The sequence below is a fragment of the Ambystoma mexicanum genome, chromosome 6p, assembly GCF_040938575.1.
Source record: "Ambystoma mexicanum isolate Mex_15411 chromosome 6p, UKY_AmexF1_1, whole genome shotgun sequence".
In the NCBI taxonomy this organism is placed as follows: Eukaryota; Metazoa; Chordata; class Amphibia; order Caudata; family Ambystomatidae; genus Ambystoma; species Ambystoma mexicanum.
The window spans coordinates 38,082,187-38,101,781 of record NC_090935.1 but is presented as its reverse complement, the minus strand read 5'-3'; the positions used below and the strand labels follow the sequence as shown (position 1 = coordinate 38,101,781).

Below are 19,595 nucleotides of genomic sequence, written 5' to 3'. Positions count from 1 at the left end.
GTGGAAACCGCTGAAAGGTAAGTTCTGCATGACAGAACGTGGACACCCGACTCTGCTAAGAAGGATAGAAACGACAGTACTGGGTCAATTGTAGCCTCCCTTGGGTCCAACTGCTTGCTTAAACACCAATGACAGAACCTGAGCCATTTGCTTCTGTACTGGGACCTAGTCGAGGATTTCCTGGCTGCCTGGATAATACACATGTTATCCTCAGACAAGTTAAGATGTTCTATAGACCTGAACTCCGGCACCATGCCGCCAAGCTGAGCGATTGTGGGGAGGGGTGCCACAGCTGCTGCTCCCATTGATGAAGATCAGGGGGTCACCGGTAACCTGGTCGGTGGATACACCGACAGGTGTTGAAGTTCTGAGAACCAAAATCTGGCCGGCCACCACGGGGCTATGAGTAGTTCACGGAGTTCTTCAATTTGCAAATCGCTCTGTGAACCAGAGGCGGGAAAGCGTAAGCCCTCATGTTGTGCCATGGAATCTCAAGAGCAACCCCCAGAGAGGAGGCTCCCAGCCCCCCTCTGGAGGTATACTGAGGAAGCTTCTTTTTTGCCTGACGTGTCGAAGAGGTTCACTTCCGGCGTGCCCCAACGCAGGAAAATCCATGAGAGGACCTCCGCCTTCAATTCCCACTCGTAGCTGACCATTGTCCACCGGCTGAGGGCATCTGCTGTGACATTCAGCTGGCCCAGAATGTGTACTGCAAGTAGCCAGACACCATGACGAACTGCCCATTCCCAAATCTGGATGGACAGGTCCACGAGAGGGGGAGACTTGGTTCCCCCTTGCTTGTTGATGTAATACATTGACACCACATTGTCCGTGCGTATACGGACCACCCTGTTGGCAATGATCGGTCTGAACACCCTGAGCGCTAGGAAGATCGCCAGAAGCTCCAGATGATTTATGTGAAGGAGCTTGTCCTGAGGCGACCAAAGATCCGAGACCTGAAGACGATCTAACGTCGCACCCCACCCCAGAAGGGAGGAGTCCGTCGTGACTGCCACCGTAGGGGCTGGGTCCTGAAACCCCGCACCCACCGACAGGTTGCTGAGATGACCACCACTCCAGGTCCAATCTCATGGAAGCCGGAATCATTATCAACTTGGAGTCCGGATCCACAGCCTGACGCCAAGAACTCCGAAGAGCCATTTGAGTCCGCCTCATCTTGAGACGAGCAAGAGGAAGAGCCAACACGCACAAGGCCATGAGGCATAGAAGCCTCTGGAACCACCAGGCCGACATGCTCTCCGACTGTGCAAACATCTGACACGTGGCTAGCAGATCCACCATTCTGTCCCCGGTCAGGTACACTCTGCAGTCAATTGTGTTCCAGCGAAAGCCCAGGAAAATCAAGTCCTGTGAGACCGTCATGGAAGATTTCCGCCAGTTCACTGACAGCCCAAAATGGAACAGGAGCTGAAGGAGAGACTGAAGATTGCACGCGGCTTTCAACGGGCAAGGACTGCGTAAGAGCCAGTCGTCCAAATACGGATACACATGGATACCCTGCAGACGAAGATGGGCCGCAATCACCGACATTATCTTTGTGAAGACACGCGGTGCTGAGCTGAGGCCAAAAGGACGCACTCGAAACTGGAAGTGCTCCTCTCCCAAAGAGAAACGGAGATATCTCCTGTGTGGATTCCAAATCAGAATATGCATGTACGCATTCTGAAGATCCACTACGCTGAGCCAATCGGCCATCTGCAAGGAAGATTGTATCTGGCTGGGCATGATCATTTTGAATTTCTCTTGGGGTAGGAAAAGATTGAACTGGGAAAGGTCTAGGATGGTGCACAGGTCAGCCTGGTTGGGTTTGGGCACCGTAAACAGCTGGGAGTAGAAGCCCTCCCCTCGTTCCCCAAGAGGAACAGGTTCCACCGCTCTGAGGTCCAGAAGCTTCTGCACCTCGGCATACAGGGAGGGCGATCCCGGCAGCTGGAAAGGAGGGTTGAAGGGTGGGATAGGGGTTAGGGGGTAGGGGTAAGCGGAAGCCCGCCCGAGCATCTGACAAGACCCATCTGTCTTCGGTGATGGTCTGCCACGCCTCCCAATGAGACGCGATGCGTCCTCCCACCGGGGTCTCGTGCAAGCGCGGAGAACCCTCATTTTGTAGGTTTTTCAGTGGTGTTGCCACCTGAACCTGAGGAGGAGGCTGAGGACTTGGGAGAAAACCGAGTCGGTTGTTGCCTCCGGCAGTTATTACCCGAAGGAGTATCCACTCTGCGGGATTTCCGGTCTAGAAAGCCCCTGAAACCGAGGAGGTCCGGCTTTGTCTCTGGGTTCTAAAAGGGGTCTTAACCAGGACAGACAAGGATTTAGCTGTCTGGGTGCTGTCCTTCGTTTTGGTGAGCTCTACATCCGTTGTAGAGTGGAACAGCTCCTTACCGTCAAAAGGAAGGTCCAACACCTTGTCCTGCACTTCCTTTGAAAATTTGGTGGCATGCAGCCACGCCTGTCGGGAGGTATCAACCCCTAGCATGAGGCCCCGAGCTGAAGTGTCTACGTGGTGAGCCGCAGCCTCAAGCAGATCCTGGGCCAGACTCTGGCATCGGATAAACCCGGCTTAAAGTATTCCAACTTCTCGACCGGAATGTACTCCTAGAACTCCGACAGACCTTTCAACATCTTCATATTCGCCCCTGCTAACACCAGTTCCGCATTAGCCTGCCGGAGCTGCAAGGCCGAGTTACCGAAAATCCTCCTCCCAAGGGAGTTGAGGAGCTTGTCCTCCTTCCCCAGAACCTGAGTAGCCGTCGTAGAAGAGGTTGCTGCAGGCCTGGACTGTAAGGTAGCCGCAGCCACCACCGTGGAGGAGGGGGGTGGACAAGACGACAGGGCCACCTCTTCAAGAGAATGCAGCCTGTATCGTGCGTCAATTTTCTTATTGACAAAGTCCAGAGTGTGGGTTTTCCCAGACCCTACGGACCTCGGCCAGAATGTCCTTCTGCAAGAATAGGCCGGTGCACTCCAAAGGAGACAGGGTGAACACCCCCGAAAGCACACCCTCCTGCGGAGCGGTTGCCTCGGACCCCGGAACATCCAAGAAGCACATCATGTCCCGTACCCGGTCATGAAAATCTCTAATAGAGCGGGGCAGGTCCTCGTTGTCTTGATCGTCCTGCGCGTCATCTGACAAGTCCGGATCCTGCTGAACCGTGTCAGGCACTGCCTTGTCCACAGGGGACAGTGGAGGCAAGGGCGGAAGGGTCGGGGGAGGTACCGCAGGCAAGGGCGGCGCCGGCAGAGCCACCGGGGGAACGGGTGAAGCCGGAGGCACAGGCGGGTAAATCGCCCTAAAAAGACCCTTGAAATACTCCCTCATGGGGTCAGTATGCATGAGCGTCTGAAATTTGCCGAAAAAAAGGTGTTTTCTGGAGACGGTTTTGGAGCTACCGGAGGAGGCCTCTCATGAGGAGGATAATTCCAGGGACGCAGAGGAGAGGGTTGCCACACAGGCCCATCTCCTGATGCATTCGCATAAATCAAGGGTGCAGAACCCACAGGCAGCGAGATGTTGTGCGGAAGGGGCATCCAAGCGTTCCAGTCGTAAACCGGGCGAAAATGATGCGCACATGGAATTTTATGTTCACCCACAGAACCAACCCCTACACCTGAGGCTGATGGCGTAGTTGTAGGGGTAGCACCCAAAATGGCCGTTGTGGTCGTGGCGGGAACAGGCGCCATTTTGCCATCATCTGAGGGGAATTGCAGCACGTGAGGAAGTGAAGTAGGGGTCCGCCTCGATGGATCAGGGATCTTAATTTTAGCCTTAACATAAGGAACCTCGGCAGTGCCGGTACTATGAGGCCTGGAATGTGTTTGAGACATACCAATAGCCAAACAAGCCTTCACAGGAAGGACCTCGGTGCTGCCGGTAAAGGAAGAACTTTCACTCCTTGCCCCCTCAACAGTTTCTCTTCTACTCATAGCCCCCTGGTGGCCGGCCAGGTTTTGGTTCTCAGAACTTCAACACCTGTCGGTGTATCCGCCGAACAGGTTACCGGCGACCCCCGATCTTCTTGACCAGGGGGAACAACAACTGTGGCACCCCTCCCCACAATCGCTCAGCTTGGCGGCATGGTGCCTGAGTTCAGGTCTTTAGAACATCTTAGCCTGTCTGCGGATAACATGCGCGTTATCCAGGCAGCCAGAAAACCCTCGACTAGGTCCCAGTACAAAAGCAAATAGCTCAGGTTCTGTCATTGGTGTTTAAACAAGCAGCTGGACCCAAGTGGGGCTGCAATTGACACGGTACTGTCCTTTGTATCCTACTTAGCAGAGTCGGGTGTCACGTTCTGTCATGTAGAACTTATCTTTCGTGGTTTTCCTATCTTACTTTCTGTCTAATCCAGTGGTTAAGAGACATTTTGCAGGCTTGACGCGCCTTTATCCTCCGATTCGTAGCCCGCACCCGGCGTGGGATCTAAATGTGGTCCTGACGGCGTAGTGCCATAAACCTTTCGAACCAATGGCCATGGTGGACCTTGAGCAACTGTCATGGAAGGTGTCCTTTTTGGTTGCCGTCACTTCAGCAAGGCGAGTGAGTGAGCTCCAGGCTTTGTCGGTGGAGCATCCCTTCTTGGCTTTTCATAAGGATAAGGTGGTCTTACGGACAAATCCTGCTTTCTTGCCGAAGGTGGTTTCTGATTTCCATCTAAACCAGTCGATCTCCCTGTCGGTCTTTTTTCCGAACCCCGCTTCAGAGGCGGAAAGGGTTCTGCACTGTCTGGATGTTAGAAGGGCTCTTAACTTCTATCTGGACAGAACATCCGAATGTAGGAGCTCTTCTCAACTGTTCGTGACCTTTGGTAATCCACAAGGTAAGCAGGCCTCTAAGGTGACTATCTCCCGATGGATCGCTGCCTGCATTACGGAGTCTTACACCATCCAAGGGCTGACGCCTCCTAAAGTTATTCATGCACACGTGGTGCGGGGCAAGGCAGCCACAGTTGCCTTTCAGAAATATGTTCCCTGGGAGACCATCGCAAAGGCGGCTACTTGGGCCTCCCCATCGGTTTTTTGTAAGCATTATTGTCTAGACCTGAGCCCAAGATCTGATGATCAGTTTGGTCAGGCTGTGCTGAAGAACCTGTTTCAGTAAGGGTTTTTTTCCATCCACCCATAGTTCCTGTAAGGAGTGCTTGGTAATCTCCCATAAGTATGGAGGAAAGGGGACTATGGACTAGAAGTAAGGTGGTCACTACGGTGAGTAACCTAGTTAAAATGTACAATGCACGTCAACAAATCCGGGTCGTGCGAGGGACGGATGGGAGATTTCAGGAAACCCAGGAGGAGTTGAACAAGTGTTTTTAGGAGTATTATCAGAATCTTTATATGGAAACTACGGATGAGAAGATGGTAGCTATACGTGAAACATTCACGGAGATCAACGTCCCCAGACTAAGTGTGGAGGAGAGGGATATGTTGGAGGGGCTGGTCACGATTGAGGAACTTGAGAATGTGATTAGAGACTTGGTCCCTGGGTCAGACGGACTCCCCAGTGAATTCTACAAAGAATACAGAGCGGATATCCTTCCCCCACTGCGAAGCGGATTTCCTTCCCCCACTGCTAGCGATGCTAAATGAAGATATAGAAAATGTCTGGTTACAGGGGTCGCTGCAGGAGTTCATAATCATCCCCCTCCTCAAACCTAACAAACCAGACACGGAATGTGGGTCATATAGACCCCTATTCTTGCTGAACCAAGATGGAAAGATCCTCACTGCAGTGATGGCACTGCTGTTGAGGCCCGTGATAGGTAAACTCATCCACGCAGATCAGACAGGAAACGTCCCACACAGGAACATTACAAACAATCTGAAAAGGTTGCATCATATAATAGACCATACAAATAGACACAAGAAGTAGCTGTGGTATCACTCGAGGCTGTGAAGGCGTTTGACTCCGTTAAATGGCCCTGATTGCTGGCAGCCTTGGAGGGTTTTGGGATTTGTGATCCTACCGGGGGTCGGGGGAGTTGGGGGAATCTCTGATCACTGTCCTGCAATATTACAAATAGATCTGGCAACCCAGGCAGGGAAGTATGTAAATCTAATGGAAATCTCTTGTAATTTGATGCATAAAGAAATCTATGACCCCAACACTGCACAATTAGTTACTTAGTTACTATACCAGACTGCTTGCCTTAATTATTGCTTTTGAAAATGCGCTTTATGTAATAAACGGCATACAAATATATTTTTATATAATGGTGTAAAATTTACCTATTAACAAAGCCTGTGGCGATTGGTTCGCTTGTCCATGTTTTCATGACTATAGCTGTAATGCCTCCTTTTTTTCAGTGATGGCAGTGAGAAAGAACCTTTATCGGTGGTGGGTTCACCGTACTGGATGGCTCCTGAAGTCCTGCGGGGGGAGCTCTACGATGAAAAGGTATTGTTTTCACATGAGGGAGGGATCTTTCTTAAAATAGTAACCTTTTTGGTCAGTGTTCTGGGGCTCTGTCTGGCCTTCTTTAATATGTGCCTAGTCCTGTGTACAGCCTCTATTTATCTTATAGATAATTGTGCTATTACCAAACTTCTTGCATCCTCCTGAGGGATGTGGAATCCACTCCATGCCTTGCTTTTGTTTTCTCTCCTTTGCTGTTGCCTGTAGTAGAATTGGGCTGGGGGGCCAAGCCTCCTATGCAGGATTCCGCTCCTGAGACCACTGCATTAAAGAATGTAGACCATAACCTCTCCTTAGAAACTAAGACTATCTGATCAAAATCTCATGAAACCTTCAGTGAGATCACGTCCAACGGGTTCTCTGAAGCACCCAACATGGCTCAGCTAGTCAAACAGTGAAGCAGATTTTGATGCCTGTGTCCTGGGGAGAGTAGGTAATTAATGCCTACAAAGTGGGGCGGTTTCAGTCAAAGATCCAGATAAGGCATATACCATTAAATCAGGGCAAGGATCCCAACAAAGAAAAACCAGGAGCAACTGGTACACATGGGGCAGACCCTTTATGCCAGCTACACCTGCAGCATGCTCTTAGGCCACCTCCAGGCTGGTGTCCTGTACGGCTGTTGCACAGGGTCATTGATGTTCTCTTGGAGGAGCACTATCAGAAGCTCACTTAGGCCACCTTCAAAAATTGCTCCCCGCCAATTGACCAAATCATTCCAGATGGAGGGAAAGCAAGCGGTCCTGCCTCCTCCATACAGGTCGCCGGCTAAAAGCCTGGCTTCCGATATGACTCTGGGCTCTCCTTTTTAATCTTTATTTGCACTCCTAGACAAACTGCTTAGAGGCATGGGCTTTGATGCTATACCGGTGCTGATAATGCTTTGGCCCGCCCCACTATTTGCAGGTGAACCTAGAGCTCATGGGTGTTGGTATTTCGACAATACAGTTGTTCAAAATGCAAGTCCTCCTGTCTGGGGGTCTGAATTCTAGGTGGCATATGTGACAAAGTCCAATGTGTTGGGCTCCTTTTATTAATGCTGCCCTCTTCTTAACATACTCGTTCATTTGAGAATAAGGCCGGCCCTGGACTTCCCTGGGGAAGAAGACATTGCTGCAGTGCATAATTGGAAACACACATAAGGAGAGAAGGAGAAACCAGTCCCTGCCTTTGCATTCTGTCAGGTGTCTGCATTGGTGTCAACAGTGACAGCAGTGGAACTCTCACTGCCTTGGTCTGGTACTTCTTCACTGCCATGCTCCTAGGTGTCAGTGAGGTGGAGAAGTAACTACAGATGCAGAGCCATGTACTGGGTTCTGGGGCTTCCAGCTATCCCCAAAATACTCATCTGGCCAGTTGAACCCCCGTTGTTACATGAAGGCGGCGTACTGGTGTGCCAAACTGCCTATTTGAACATGCATGACATGCATGGCAATCAGAGAGACTTAACAGTCGTTCCATGGGGTAAGCCAATGCAAAATCCCTTTTGGGAGTGAAGAGAAATCAGACACATCGTAGCACTTAAAATAAATCTACAGAAATTAGGAATGATCCAGAGGAGCGGAGAGACCTGGGAGAGCTGAGAGGCCGGAGAAGCACGAGAGAGTCCGGACCCGATGAGCCCAGAGAGAGCTGGAGGGGGGTATGACTGGCCAGGTGTTGAGAAAGTGTACTATAGCCCTAAGAGAGCTGGAGGGGATGACTGGCCAGGTGTTGAGAAAGTGTATTATAGCCATAAGAGAGCTGGAGGGGATGACTGGCCAGGTGTTGAGAAAGTGTACTATAGCCCTAAAAGAGCTGGAGGGGTTGACTGGCCAGGTGTTGAGAAAGTGTACTATAGCCCTAAGAGAGCTGGAGGGGATGACTGGCCAGGTGTTGAGAAAGTGTATTATAGCCCTAAGAGTGCTGGAGGGGATGACGAGCCAGGTGTTGAGAAAGTGTATTATAGCCCTAAGAGAGCTGGAGGGGTTGACTGGCCAGGTGTTGAGAAAGTGTACTATAGCCCTAAGAGAGCTGGAGGGGATGACTGGCCAGGTGTTGAGAAAGTGTATTATAGCCCTAAGAGTGCTGGAGGGGATGACGAGCCAGGTGTTGAGAAAGTGTATTATAGCCCTAAGAGAGCTGGAGGGGTTGACTGGCCAGGTGTTGAGAAAGTGTACTATAGCCTTAAGAGTGCTGGAGTGGATGACGAGCCAGGTGTTGAGAAAGTGTACTATAGCCCTAAGAGAGCTGGAGGGGATGACTGGCCAGGTGTTGAGGAGACGCTGTGCTATAGCCCTGAGGGAGCTGGAGGGGATGACTGGCCAGTTGTTGAGGAGAAAGTGTACTATAGCCCTAAGAGTGCTGGAGGGGATGACGAGCCAGGTGTTGAGGAGACACTGTGCTATAGCCCTAAGAGAGCTGGAGGGGAGGACTGGCTGGGTGCTGAGGAGACAGTGTGATATAGCCCTAAGGCATTAGGAGTGGAGCGCTAGATTCCTGAGACGGGCCAGTGCAGTCAGATGGGCAATATCCCTGGCAGGTACAAATAGCCATCTCTAACCTGGATATACAACATACAGTCACAGGGTTATTTTGACATGTGCTGCTTTTTCCTTATACAAGTAGTTCAACAGTTATTGAATATTTGTTTTAGCAACGTTTCTCAGCATTTTCTGTGATCTTGTATGTTGTATTCACAATACTAAATGCTCATTGTATGCGTTTCACTTTATTTCCGAATGTATCTTGTGAATTTATTCACTGACATGTCTCCAAGGACCATAAGAGCAGGGTGTCTCCACGGACCATAAGAGCAGGGTGTCTCCACGGACCATAGGAGCAGGGTGTCTCCGCGGACCGTGAGAGCAGGCTGTCTCTGCGGACGGACCGTAAGAGCAGGCTGTCTCTGCGGACGGACCGTAAGAGCAGGCTGTCTCTGTGGATGGACCGTAAGAGCAGGCTGTCTCTGCGGACGGACCGTAAGAGCAGGCTGTCTCTGCGGACGGACCGTAAGAGCAGGCTGTCTCTGCGGACGGACCGTAAGAGCAGGCTGTCTCTACAGATGAACCGTAAGAGCAGGGTGTCTCCACGGACCATAAGAGCAGGATGTCTCCACGGACCATAAGAGTAGGGTGCACGCATAAGGGGAATAAGGTCTCAATGGATTACGGCACTTCTCTTGGAGGAGAAGGGATATAGATTCTGTATTTTCTTAATCCCATGGAACTATCCTCAGTCCTGTGTGGGTACTGTGAGAAACCCAAGGACAACCTCACATTTTCTTCCCTTGGATCCTCGGCTCAGGTGGCCAGGGCACGGCCATCGCCTTTGATAAGGAAAATAAGGTCTCAAAGGATTATGGCACTTCTCTTGGTGGAGAAGGGGTATAGATTCTGTATTTGCTTAATCCCATGGAACTTGCCCCAGTCCTGTGTGGGTACTGTGAGAAACCCAAGGACAACCTCTCACTTTCTTCACTCGGATCCTCGGCGCAGGTGGCCAGGGCACGGCTGTCGCCTTTGATCCAGACCTTGGGGGTGGACAAGTGCGGGAGGATCACCTGAGTAGGTGATCCTTGGGTAGAAAAAGGATGCCCAAGGGTGAGACGCGATATTATCTTCCTCTTTCCTGATATCCATCTCTCTACTCTCCCACAGCCTTTGCAGAACACCAGCCTTCTCTTCCTGACAGTAATATGACAGACTTGCCTCTCATTCCTATCGGACACTACAACTCCCACAATCCCTATTTCTCATTTCCTGGTCTAAATACTGAGTCGAAAGAAGGATAAAGATTTCCCATTGGAATAACAAGAACATGATTTCCCATGGGAATCCACCATATTGTCACACTAATGAGGACAGGCAGAGTCAGGCAGGGCTAGGAAATCGATCACACCTGACTTCAATTAGCACTTCCTGTCTGTATAAAAGGTGGAACACAGACACACTGAGCAAGGCTGGGTTCCAGAGAGAACGTTTCTTCCACGACCGAGGTGAACCAGGCAACACAAAGGGAGAGGCCAAGGGGCCGTTTGAGAAAGCAGAAACTCGAGAGGCGGCCAGGCGGGAGTTCCTTTTGATTACAAAGCCGTAAGAGTTCAAAGGAGAAAGGCGTGTGAAAGATAAACAAGCTGCTGTTGGAAGCCCAAGGTTGCCCTGTTCCCCTCACGGATAATGGCTGAGTTGGTGAGGAAAGGAATGCTGTGCAAGGAGCCATGAACGCTATATGCAGGGCACAAACTCGAAAGCGAGAAAGACATCATCGGGTGAGTTAATGACCTGAACAAAAGTCTGGTTGATGTCAGAAGAAGTGAAATAGCAACTACGAGTGAAACTATATTATTGGGGAAACCGCGTACGCTGACAAGTGGAAGGCGTGTTATGAAGTTTACTGCGCCCATTACAAAGTGGTCCTGCGATAGGAAGTCGCATAATCGAAAGACTCTGTAAAATCGCTTTGAAGTTTGTGTTGTAGGAAAACAAAGTAAGAAAGTAACGCAGTCTTGAATAAAAGCTCATTAAGAAGGATATGAGTGCAAAGGAGTGAACGTAATGGGACACTACAAAAAGCTAGGAGCAAGAGAACTACAAATACCAAAAGACATTGATGAGAGGTTGTGAAAGCGTGCATGGAAGTGGTCAGGCAGAGTTGTGAGTGAAACCCTTTGGCCCAGTCAAGTCTTTGATGTAAAAAGTGCTTCAAACGTGGGCAAGGGAGTGTTAAACCATTTTCTGAAAGCCATTTATGACATTTTCTTTTTGAAACAATCTTTTCATTTTGGGTTATCCCTGTGCACATTTATTGTAATAGTGAGGGCATGCATTAGGTTTTCTACTTTAAAATGTATGTTTTTGAATGACACAACTAGGACTGTTTTATTTATTATCTGATGTTCGAGATTACTCCTATCTTAGATATAGGGCTAGATAGGAGTTTTCCAACCCATTCAAAGTTTCAAATTAAGGTTTTGAAAACTTGTAGCCCTTGTGTCTGTCATAATTTTGATACCATGAGTATCTTACAGTACCTGAATCCCCACACCACCTTCATTCTTCCAGACAATCTAACCGGTCTCCCCCCCTCTGACTTTCTGCCTCTGTGATGTCCTGTCTTCCTGTCTTTCTGTATTTGCTTTTTGTGTCCGTCTTACTCTCCATCTGTCATACCCTTACGCCCTGTCCCCTTTCCTCCATACTGCATGGACGTCCCTTCCAAGGGACAGTAGACGGAACCTTTTTCACCAGAAAAAAACCTTCTTCACCTTTAAATTTAGAGGCGTGCGGGGGTGCGCCCCAGGGAGCATGTGCTGCCCTGTCTCTGCCCTCCGGCGCCACACCTCGGTCCCCTTTTCCGCATCAACTGGAACGTGCCGAATTACCCAGCGCTCCTAGGTTTGGCTTCGGCCATGTAATTCCACGCGCGGATACTTCTTCTCCTTGTCATTTTTTGTCTTTTTATCATTCAGGTACTTGGTCCTCGGGCGTCACGCTCCTCCCCGGTGCATGTCGACTTCCACAGGGTTCAGCAGGTGTCCATCCTGCAACAGGCTCTTCCCAACTTCAGTCCCCCACGCCCTCTGCCTGCGTTTTGTATTTTATTTATTTGTAGCGCGCGCCAGGCACATTGGCATCCGGGCATTACCTTGGCCCAGACCACAGTTGGCAAGCTTGTACAGCGTGTGGCTCTCTGTCCTCGAAAGTGCTGAAGAACAGACTGGCCAGTTGAGGGAGCTCTTCCAGAAGTCACCTCCAGAGGATCTCAAGAACTTTGTGAAACATCTAGCCAAGCCCAAGGTAGGGCTGCTTTTCTCCATCGCACCCCGCAAAGGAGACTCCTCCCCAAGGACTCTCCCGGGTGGGAGGGACCGGTCAGGTCCTTATACAAGCATGTGCACCGAGGCTGCTGCAGCTACCGAACTTCGGGCAGAGGGATCCTGAGATACTCCCGGTGGTAGTGTTGAGGGACCCGAAGGTTCTCGTACCGGATTGTCATCCGAGGGGCTCCGCCCTTGTACCAGCAATATGGCCGAGGGGCTATGCCCTAGTACCTGCAGTACGTCTGAGGGGGCGCTTAAACGCAGCTTTACCGACCCCTTGGTCGAGGGTGTCACACCTACTGGGTCTAGGCCCGAGGAGCATGGTAGGCCTTGTGATCCACATGCAAGAGTCTTGGAGGAGGCTGGGTCCAGCGAGTCGAGCAACACGTCGCAGGCACGTGGCAGTCAGCTCGACAAGATGGCCGCCGCACTAGACAGAGGCACACGTCTGACGCCATCCCAGGAATTCGGCGAAGAACTAGTGTCAAGGTGGGACTGGCCTCAACCAGGTACGTGGCCTACAGTCTATCCTTATGAGCAGGGCAGCTTCCCACTGCGTCCATATGGGCAGGGTATGCAGCGGCTCCAGCAGCTCCCATCTACCCTGTCAGTACCCCCTGCCACCTCTGCAAACTGTGAAGAGGGGTTCTTCGAGAGGTTCCTCGGCCTCATGAAGTCACCTCGTATGGGGGTTATCCTCAAGGACACCATCAGGGAAGTCCTCCAGACTATGCTAGCGGCACCACAAGCACCTCCACCGGCGCCCCCGGCCCCGGTGCAGCCACTGGTCCCAGCTTCCCAGCCTCTGGTTCCAGCTACTCCTCCACCTTCGCAGGATCCTCCTGATCTGCAGGATCCTCCTGATCCACAGGACACGGACGATGAAGAGGATCCGGACACGCCCTCAGCCAGGGCCTTCCACGAACGTCTTGCTTGTCTGGCAGAATACCTGGGCCTCACTCAGCGTGAGGTCGAGCAGCCGGCAGAGGGGATTCTGGCTGAAGTCCTCACACGACGCCCCACTGCCAAAACAGGGATTCCTTTGCAGGACGATGTCTCCCTGGCCAAGAAGGGTTGGCTTAAGCCCCACTCCACCCAGCCTGTCAATCAACGCCTGGATGCCAAGTACAGGTGGATGGAGGGGGATACACTCTTGCTCTCGGCCCATCATCAACCACACTCCTCGGTGATCGCTGCGGCATCACTATACTCCAAGCCTCAGTCGTCCTCAGCCTCCTCCTCTGTGGCTCTACTAGGCAAGGAGGAGAAGATTTTGGAAGCGTATGGCAAGAAACTCAATTTCAACGCATCCCTGCATCTTCGTCAGGCCAACGCTGAGGCCATGCAGGCATGCCACTAACCAGAGTTTATGGCGGGAAATTGAGGACTTCCTCCCGGAACTCCCTATGCAGAGCCAATCACGTTTTAAGGCAGGGCTGGCAGAGGCCAAGCTGTTGGCGCATGACCTCATGGAATCAGCTGTGGCCCATATCGACACCTCTGGCCGTGCCATCTGTATCGCCACGGACATGAGAAGGACAGCCTGGCTCCAGGCCACGAAATTCAACACTGACGTCCAGGAACGCATATTAGATCTACCATTTGAAGGGTGCGGGGGCTCTTCCACACCACGGACGAAGAGCTGGACAAGAAGAAAAACAGCTCACAAACGGCCAAGTCTTTATCCATTTTGACAAAGACCATGCCCAAGTCATACACCCAGTCACAGCAGCGCTCCAACAAGAGGCGTACGTATGGAGGGTTCCGTGTCTTCCAGGAACGGAGATCCAGGTAGCGGGACCGCTCGCTGTCGCAGAATCGGCAGAAGCAACAAAGGGGGTGTGGGGGAGTAAGGGCTTTTCCCAGTCCCCCTCCTCCAGGACAGCCTTCGAGGGAAAGAAGACATGACGCGCCCCTTCGAGTCCAGGTGTCTCCAGTGGAGGGCTGGCTTGCTCTCCATGCACATTTCTCGCGTCAGATTTTCGCGGACAACTGGATCCTCTCCGTAGTACCATGGGGTTCCGCCTACCTATCCCAGCCTCTCCTGCCTCCACTCCCTCAGGTTGGGACAGCAACTCTTCTGGCGGAGATCCGGTCGCTCGTAGAGAGCCAGGCAGTGGAGGAAGTCCCAGCCTCCCAGCAAGGCTTGGGCTTTTACTTCAGGATTTTAGCCATTCAGAAGAAGAACTAGGCGGGCCTGAGAGTTGTGCTGGACCTTTCCACTCTCAACCTCTCCTTACCGCTTCAGAAATTCAAGATGCTTACGCCAGCTTTTATAGCGGAGACATTGTGCAAGGGAGACTAGATGTGCTCCCTGGATCTGAAGGATGCGTACCTACACGTCCTGATCTGGCAGCCCCATCGTTCTTTCCTACGGTTCAGGATCACGGGCTATCATTTTAATACAAGGTCCTTCCTTTTGGCCTCAATTCGGCCCCCAGGGTCTTTACCAGGCTCATGAATACTGTGGCTGCCCTCTTCAGAGCGCAGGGTCTCCACATCTACCCATACCTCGACGACTGGCTTGTCAGGGCTACATCTCCGGAAGCGGTTCACCACTCTTCCCGGGCCCTTATGAACACACTGCATGATCTGGAATTCTCGCTCATTCTCAAGAAGTCGCAGCTGCAGCCCACGCAGACTGACATTCTTGGGCCTCATCTGGGACACGTGCTCCCAGAAGGTATTTCCGTCGGAGGACAAGATCTCAGCCATCAAGAGGGCCCCCACCCACTTCCTCAGCAGAGAGGTGACCTCGGCATAGTGGTACCAGCATCTCCTCTCTCTCTTGGCAGTGGTCCTATTAGCCGTCCCACACACGAGATTGAGGATGAGGAGGATTCAGCTGCACTTCGGGGCCTCATGGAACCAGGAGCGGGGCTCTCAATCCGAGATGATCAACGTTCCTCCATCTCTCCACCCGGACCTAACATGGTGGTCAAGGGACTGCAACCTATGAAGGGGCAAGCCCTTTCGGCTGCCCACCTCGCTGGCCACCATCACCACAGACTCCTCACTTGAGGGCTGGGGAGCCACCCTGGACGATCGCTCGGTCCACGGCACCTGGACCCGACAGGAGCAGGAATACCACATCAATTGGTTAGAGCTGAACGCCATCTGGCTAGCGCTCAGAGCATTCCTACCACTTCTCAGGGGCAAGGTTGTCCTCATCCAGACAGACAACTCGACCAGCATGTATTAAGTCAACAAGCCGCACCAGATCCCCTCCTCTGTGCAGACTGGCGATCAGCATGTGGGAGTGGGCCCTGGAAAACGACATCTACCTCACTGCAGTTCACCTCCCGGGGGAATCCAACCTGGAGGCGGACAGACTCAGCAGGTTGGGAGCGGACAATTACGAGTGGCAGCTAAACAACCTTGTTATTCAGGAGATCTTCAACAGGTGGGGTCATCCCCAGGTGGATCTCTTTGTCACCTGGCACAACAAGAAGTGTCCTCAGGTTGCCTCCTGACAGGGACAGGGCCCCGCCTCCCTGGGCGAGATGACTCATTTTGGCTTTAGTGGAACAGAATGATGGCTTACGCCTTTCCGCCCACACAGCTAATTCACAGAGTGATTTGCAAGATCAAGGAGTCTCGCCAACTCAACATCATTCTGATAGCTCCATTGTGGCTGGCCAGGCCATGGTTTTCGGAGCTGCTTAGCCTCTCGGAGATGCCTCTGATTCACCTCACGACGGGCCCAACACATCTTCTAGCGCAGTAGGGGGGCAGGGTCATCCACCCCGCACCAGAGAAACTATCCCTCACAGCGTGGTACCTGAGCAGGTAACGCTGCGGCACCTCAGCCTCTCCCAGGCTAGTCTGGAAATCCTACAGGGCGCAAGGTGCAAGGCTACCATGGCCCAATATATAAGTAAATGGACCAGATTCTGCCACTGGGCAGACTCCAGGGAAATCGACCCCCTGGCATGTACCTTGGACGACGTGCTCTCCTTCTCGGTGCCCCTCGCCCACTCTGGTGTGCTGGTGGACACCTGCCGTACATACCTCGCAGCCATCAGAGCTTACAGGAACTCGGAGGAGGGGACCTTCTCCTCCAATCCTATCGTCAAGAAACTTTTGACGGCGCTCGCAAGGCTCTACCTGCCCGTCAAGAGGCTGCAGACGTGTGGGACCTCAACATTGTCTTGGGTGCTCTGGCGCACAAACCGTTTGAGCCAATGGCATCCGCAGTCATCAGGCTGGTCACCATCAAGACGGCCTTACTAGTCGGCCTCACTTCGGCTCGTAGAGTCAGTGAAATCCAGGCGCTTGTCGCCTCGGAACCATATACTAACTTTCACAGGGACAAAGTAGTCCTGCGGACACACCCAGCATTTCTGCCCACGGTGCCGTCTGCTCTCCACTTGAATAAGAAAATAGTCCTTCCTACATTATTTGCCGATCCTAGGGACGAAGCATAGAGAGTGCTGCACTCCCTGGATGTCAGGTGTGCCCTGAAATTCTACAGGGACAGGGCCAAGGGCTTACGCAAATTGGACGCCATGTTTGACACTTTCGGAGGCGCAAGCCCAGGCTATCAGAGCTCCAAGACCTCCCTATCCCGCTGGATGGTCTTGGCCATCAAGGAAGCATACGAAGGCCAGCACAAGCCGCTTCCGGCCAACATGCCACCCACGCAGTCAGGGCCAAGGCAATGGCCATCACATTCCAGCGCCAGGTCCTTTGGCAAGTCATAAGATATGTGGCCGCTTGGGCCACTCACTCAGCTTTCTGCAAGCATTTCTGTTTGGATGCCGGCTCTAGATCTGATGTGGCTTTCGGACAGGCGGTTCTCAATAACCTATTTGCTTAAGGAGGATCTCCTCTCCACCCTGAGGCTACATTCAGTTGTAATCGCCCATGCAGTATGGAGGAAAGGGGAAGGGACGTAAGAGTAATTATAAGTTACTCACCGTAGTGACTAACATACTATTCGTCCTTAGTCCCCTTTCCTCCATACGTCCCACCATCCTCCCTCCTAATAATACTGGTGTCATTAGGCAATGTTAAATCTATTATCCACGCGTCAATGGGGACTGAGTTGTGGCGGCAGAGTCAGGGCAGCGCATGCTCCCTGGGCCGCACCCCCACAAGCCTCTAAATTTAAAGGAGAAGAAAGGTTTTTCTGGTGAAAAAGTTTCCGTCTCCAGTCCCTTGGAAGGGGACGCCCATGCAGTATGGAGGATAGGGGACAAAAGACTAAGAGGACTAAGTGTGATAAGAGTAACTTATCATTTCTCTCTCTGCATCTGTTGTTCCCTCTGTGTTCTCGCTCACCCTCTGTTCATCACTCCCTCTGCATCCCCATCTGCCGCTGTATCCCCTCGCTTGTCCACCCTTGTTGCTCTCCTCTCCGTTGCTCCCCCCCCTCCATTGCTCCCCCATCACGCTACCCCCTGTCATTCTACCCCCTCTGTTGCTCTCCCCCCTCTGTTGCTCTATCTCCACCCAACCCCCTGTTACTCTTTCCCCCCCCCTTTGTCTCTCTTCCCTCCTTGGTCGCTCTCTACAACCCCCACTTCTCCTGTCGCTCTCGCCCCATTGCTCTCTCCCCTTGCTCCCTCTGTGTCCCTCATCTCTCTTGCACTGTTTACTCCCCTTTAGCCCCCTCTCTCGCTCTGCTTACTCCTTTTTCTCCCCCTCTCCTAGGTTTGTTTATTCCTCCATTTTTCACCCCCAACTCTTGCTCCATTTAACCCTTTCACCCCTTCTTTCTCACTCTATTTACTTCTCCACCTGTCGCCGCCCCCATGGTTTCAATGTGTAAGAATTCTGAAAGTAACTTGCCATGTACTGCGTTCCACATAACGCACATGTAACCCCCTTGGGGGTTGGGGAATGTTACATATGGATCTTTTAACAGAATTCATTTAAAAACATTTGAAACATGTACATAAGTGGAGCCAAATAAGAGTTTGAGGAGCAGAGACTTAGGGGAATACACAGAATAATTGCAGATGACCTCCCAAGTAGGATGAAGCTAGATGCAGTGTGAGACTAGTCCTGCAGTATATGCTTCATTGTCAAGATTGCAGTCCCAGGTGCATTCATGTTCTCGCCCCTCAGTTAATAGAGATGGAAGAATTGAGTTTCTAATTTGGCTTCTGTGAAGAACGGTTAGCTAAGTATTGGGCTGTACTGTTTTACCCCTTCTTTTTCTTTTGCTTTCCATGTCCTACTGACCACAACCTTATTCATTCTCCAATCACCAGGCCGATGTATTTGCCTACGGGATCATCCTGTGCGAAATGATTGCGAGGATACCAGCTGATCCGGATTACCTTCCCCGAACAGAGGTACGATGCTTATGTACTGGTCTCCCACCCCATTTGGGTCATGATGGTTTCCTAGTAATAAAGACAGAAGACATTGGCTATGAAGATGGGCCTAGTTGGCATGAGCTGTCCTGTCATTGATTGGCTGGGACTAACAGCCCTGAGGAGTCATTGATTGGGCTGGCCGTGTAAATATAAAGGAGTCGAGCAAAGTGGTCCAGAAAGCCACTATGAACGACCAGCGCTAATACCAATTGTTATGAATAAAAAAGGCAGCGTTCAACTTGAAATTTTTGAGGGTACCTAGACCAAGAGCCCTCAGTAAGAAACAAGGTAAATGTGATCAGTGAACTGCGCCAATTTGCAAATAATACATCAAACAGTTGAGTTATATTTTTAATTCCATTCCACAGCCTGACACGTGTTTCGAGCAGAGCTCTTCTTCAAAGGCGATGATCCTTGTCCAAGATGAATAATCAATAGTGCGGTTAACTCTAGGGAACAATTCCAGAACTTAATGTTAATTGCAATTGCAACGACAGCCTTCCGGCAACAACTGTATCCAAGGGAGAGCGCCTAGATATAAAGGAGCCCTGATTGTGTTTGGCTTCCAGCATCCTTTCGCAGGTATTCCTCATGGTTATTCAGGTGGGCCACCAGCATTGAGTCCCCAGAGCTTCATGTTTCTATACACGCAATGGTATCCTGTCATTTAAAATACTTTTCTTTTTTTTTTTTTAAGTCTTCATTTTGGTTGTGCACTTTTGATCTATTTGAATCAATGACATATATACATATATATATATAATTAAAAAGTGGTTGTATTTTGGTGGAATAAAGGTGCACTATGAGACTCTTCTCATGGGAGACTGTCTGCACGTTCCCTTCTGCAGGCTGGAGCTACTCTGCAAGGTGCGTACACCAACTTCTCCTGTCTGGGGCAAGGCCCACTCGCTGGTATGTCTCCACGGACCATGAGAGCAGGGTGTCTCCACGGACCAAAAGAGCAGGGTGTATTATCCACTGACCATGAGAGCACTGTGTCTCCACTGGCCATAAGAACAGATTGTCTCCACTGGCCATAAGA

The 19,595-nt window shown here is 51.3% G+C and overlaps 1 protein-coding gene across 1 annotated transcript in view; it reads left to right on the top strand.

Annotated features, from left to right (window-relative positions):
* LOC138511178 (dual specificity testis-specific protein kinase 1-like) overlaps positions 1-19,595 on the top strand; it is a 546,159-nt gene that overhangs the window by 461,026 nt on the left and 65,538 nt on the right. The window contains exons 6-7 of the mRNA XM_069626684.1: positions 6,319-6,409; positions 18,446-18,529. Coding sequence (XP_069482785.1) covers positions 6,319-6,409; positions 18,446-18,529 — 175 coding nt within the window. The remainder of the gene's footprint in view (positions 1-6,318; positions 6,410-18,445; positions 18,530-19,595) is intronic.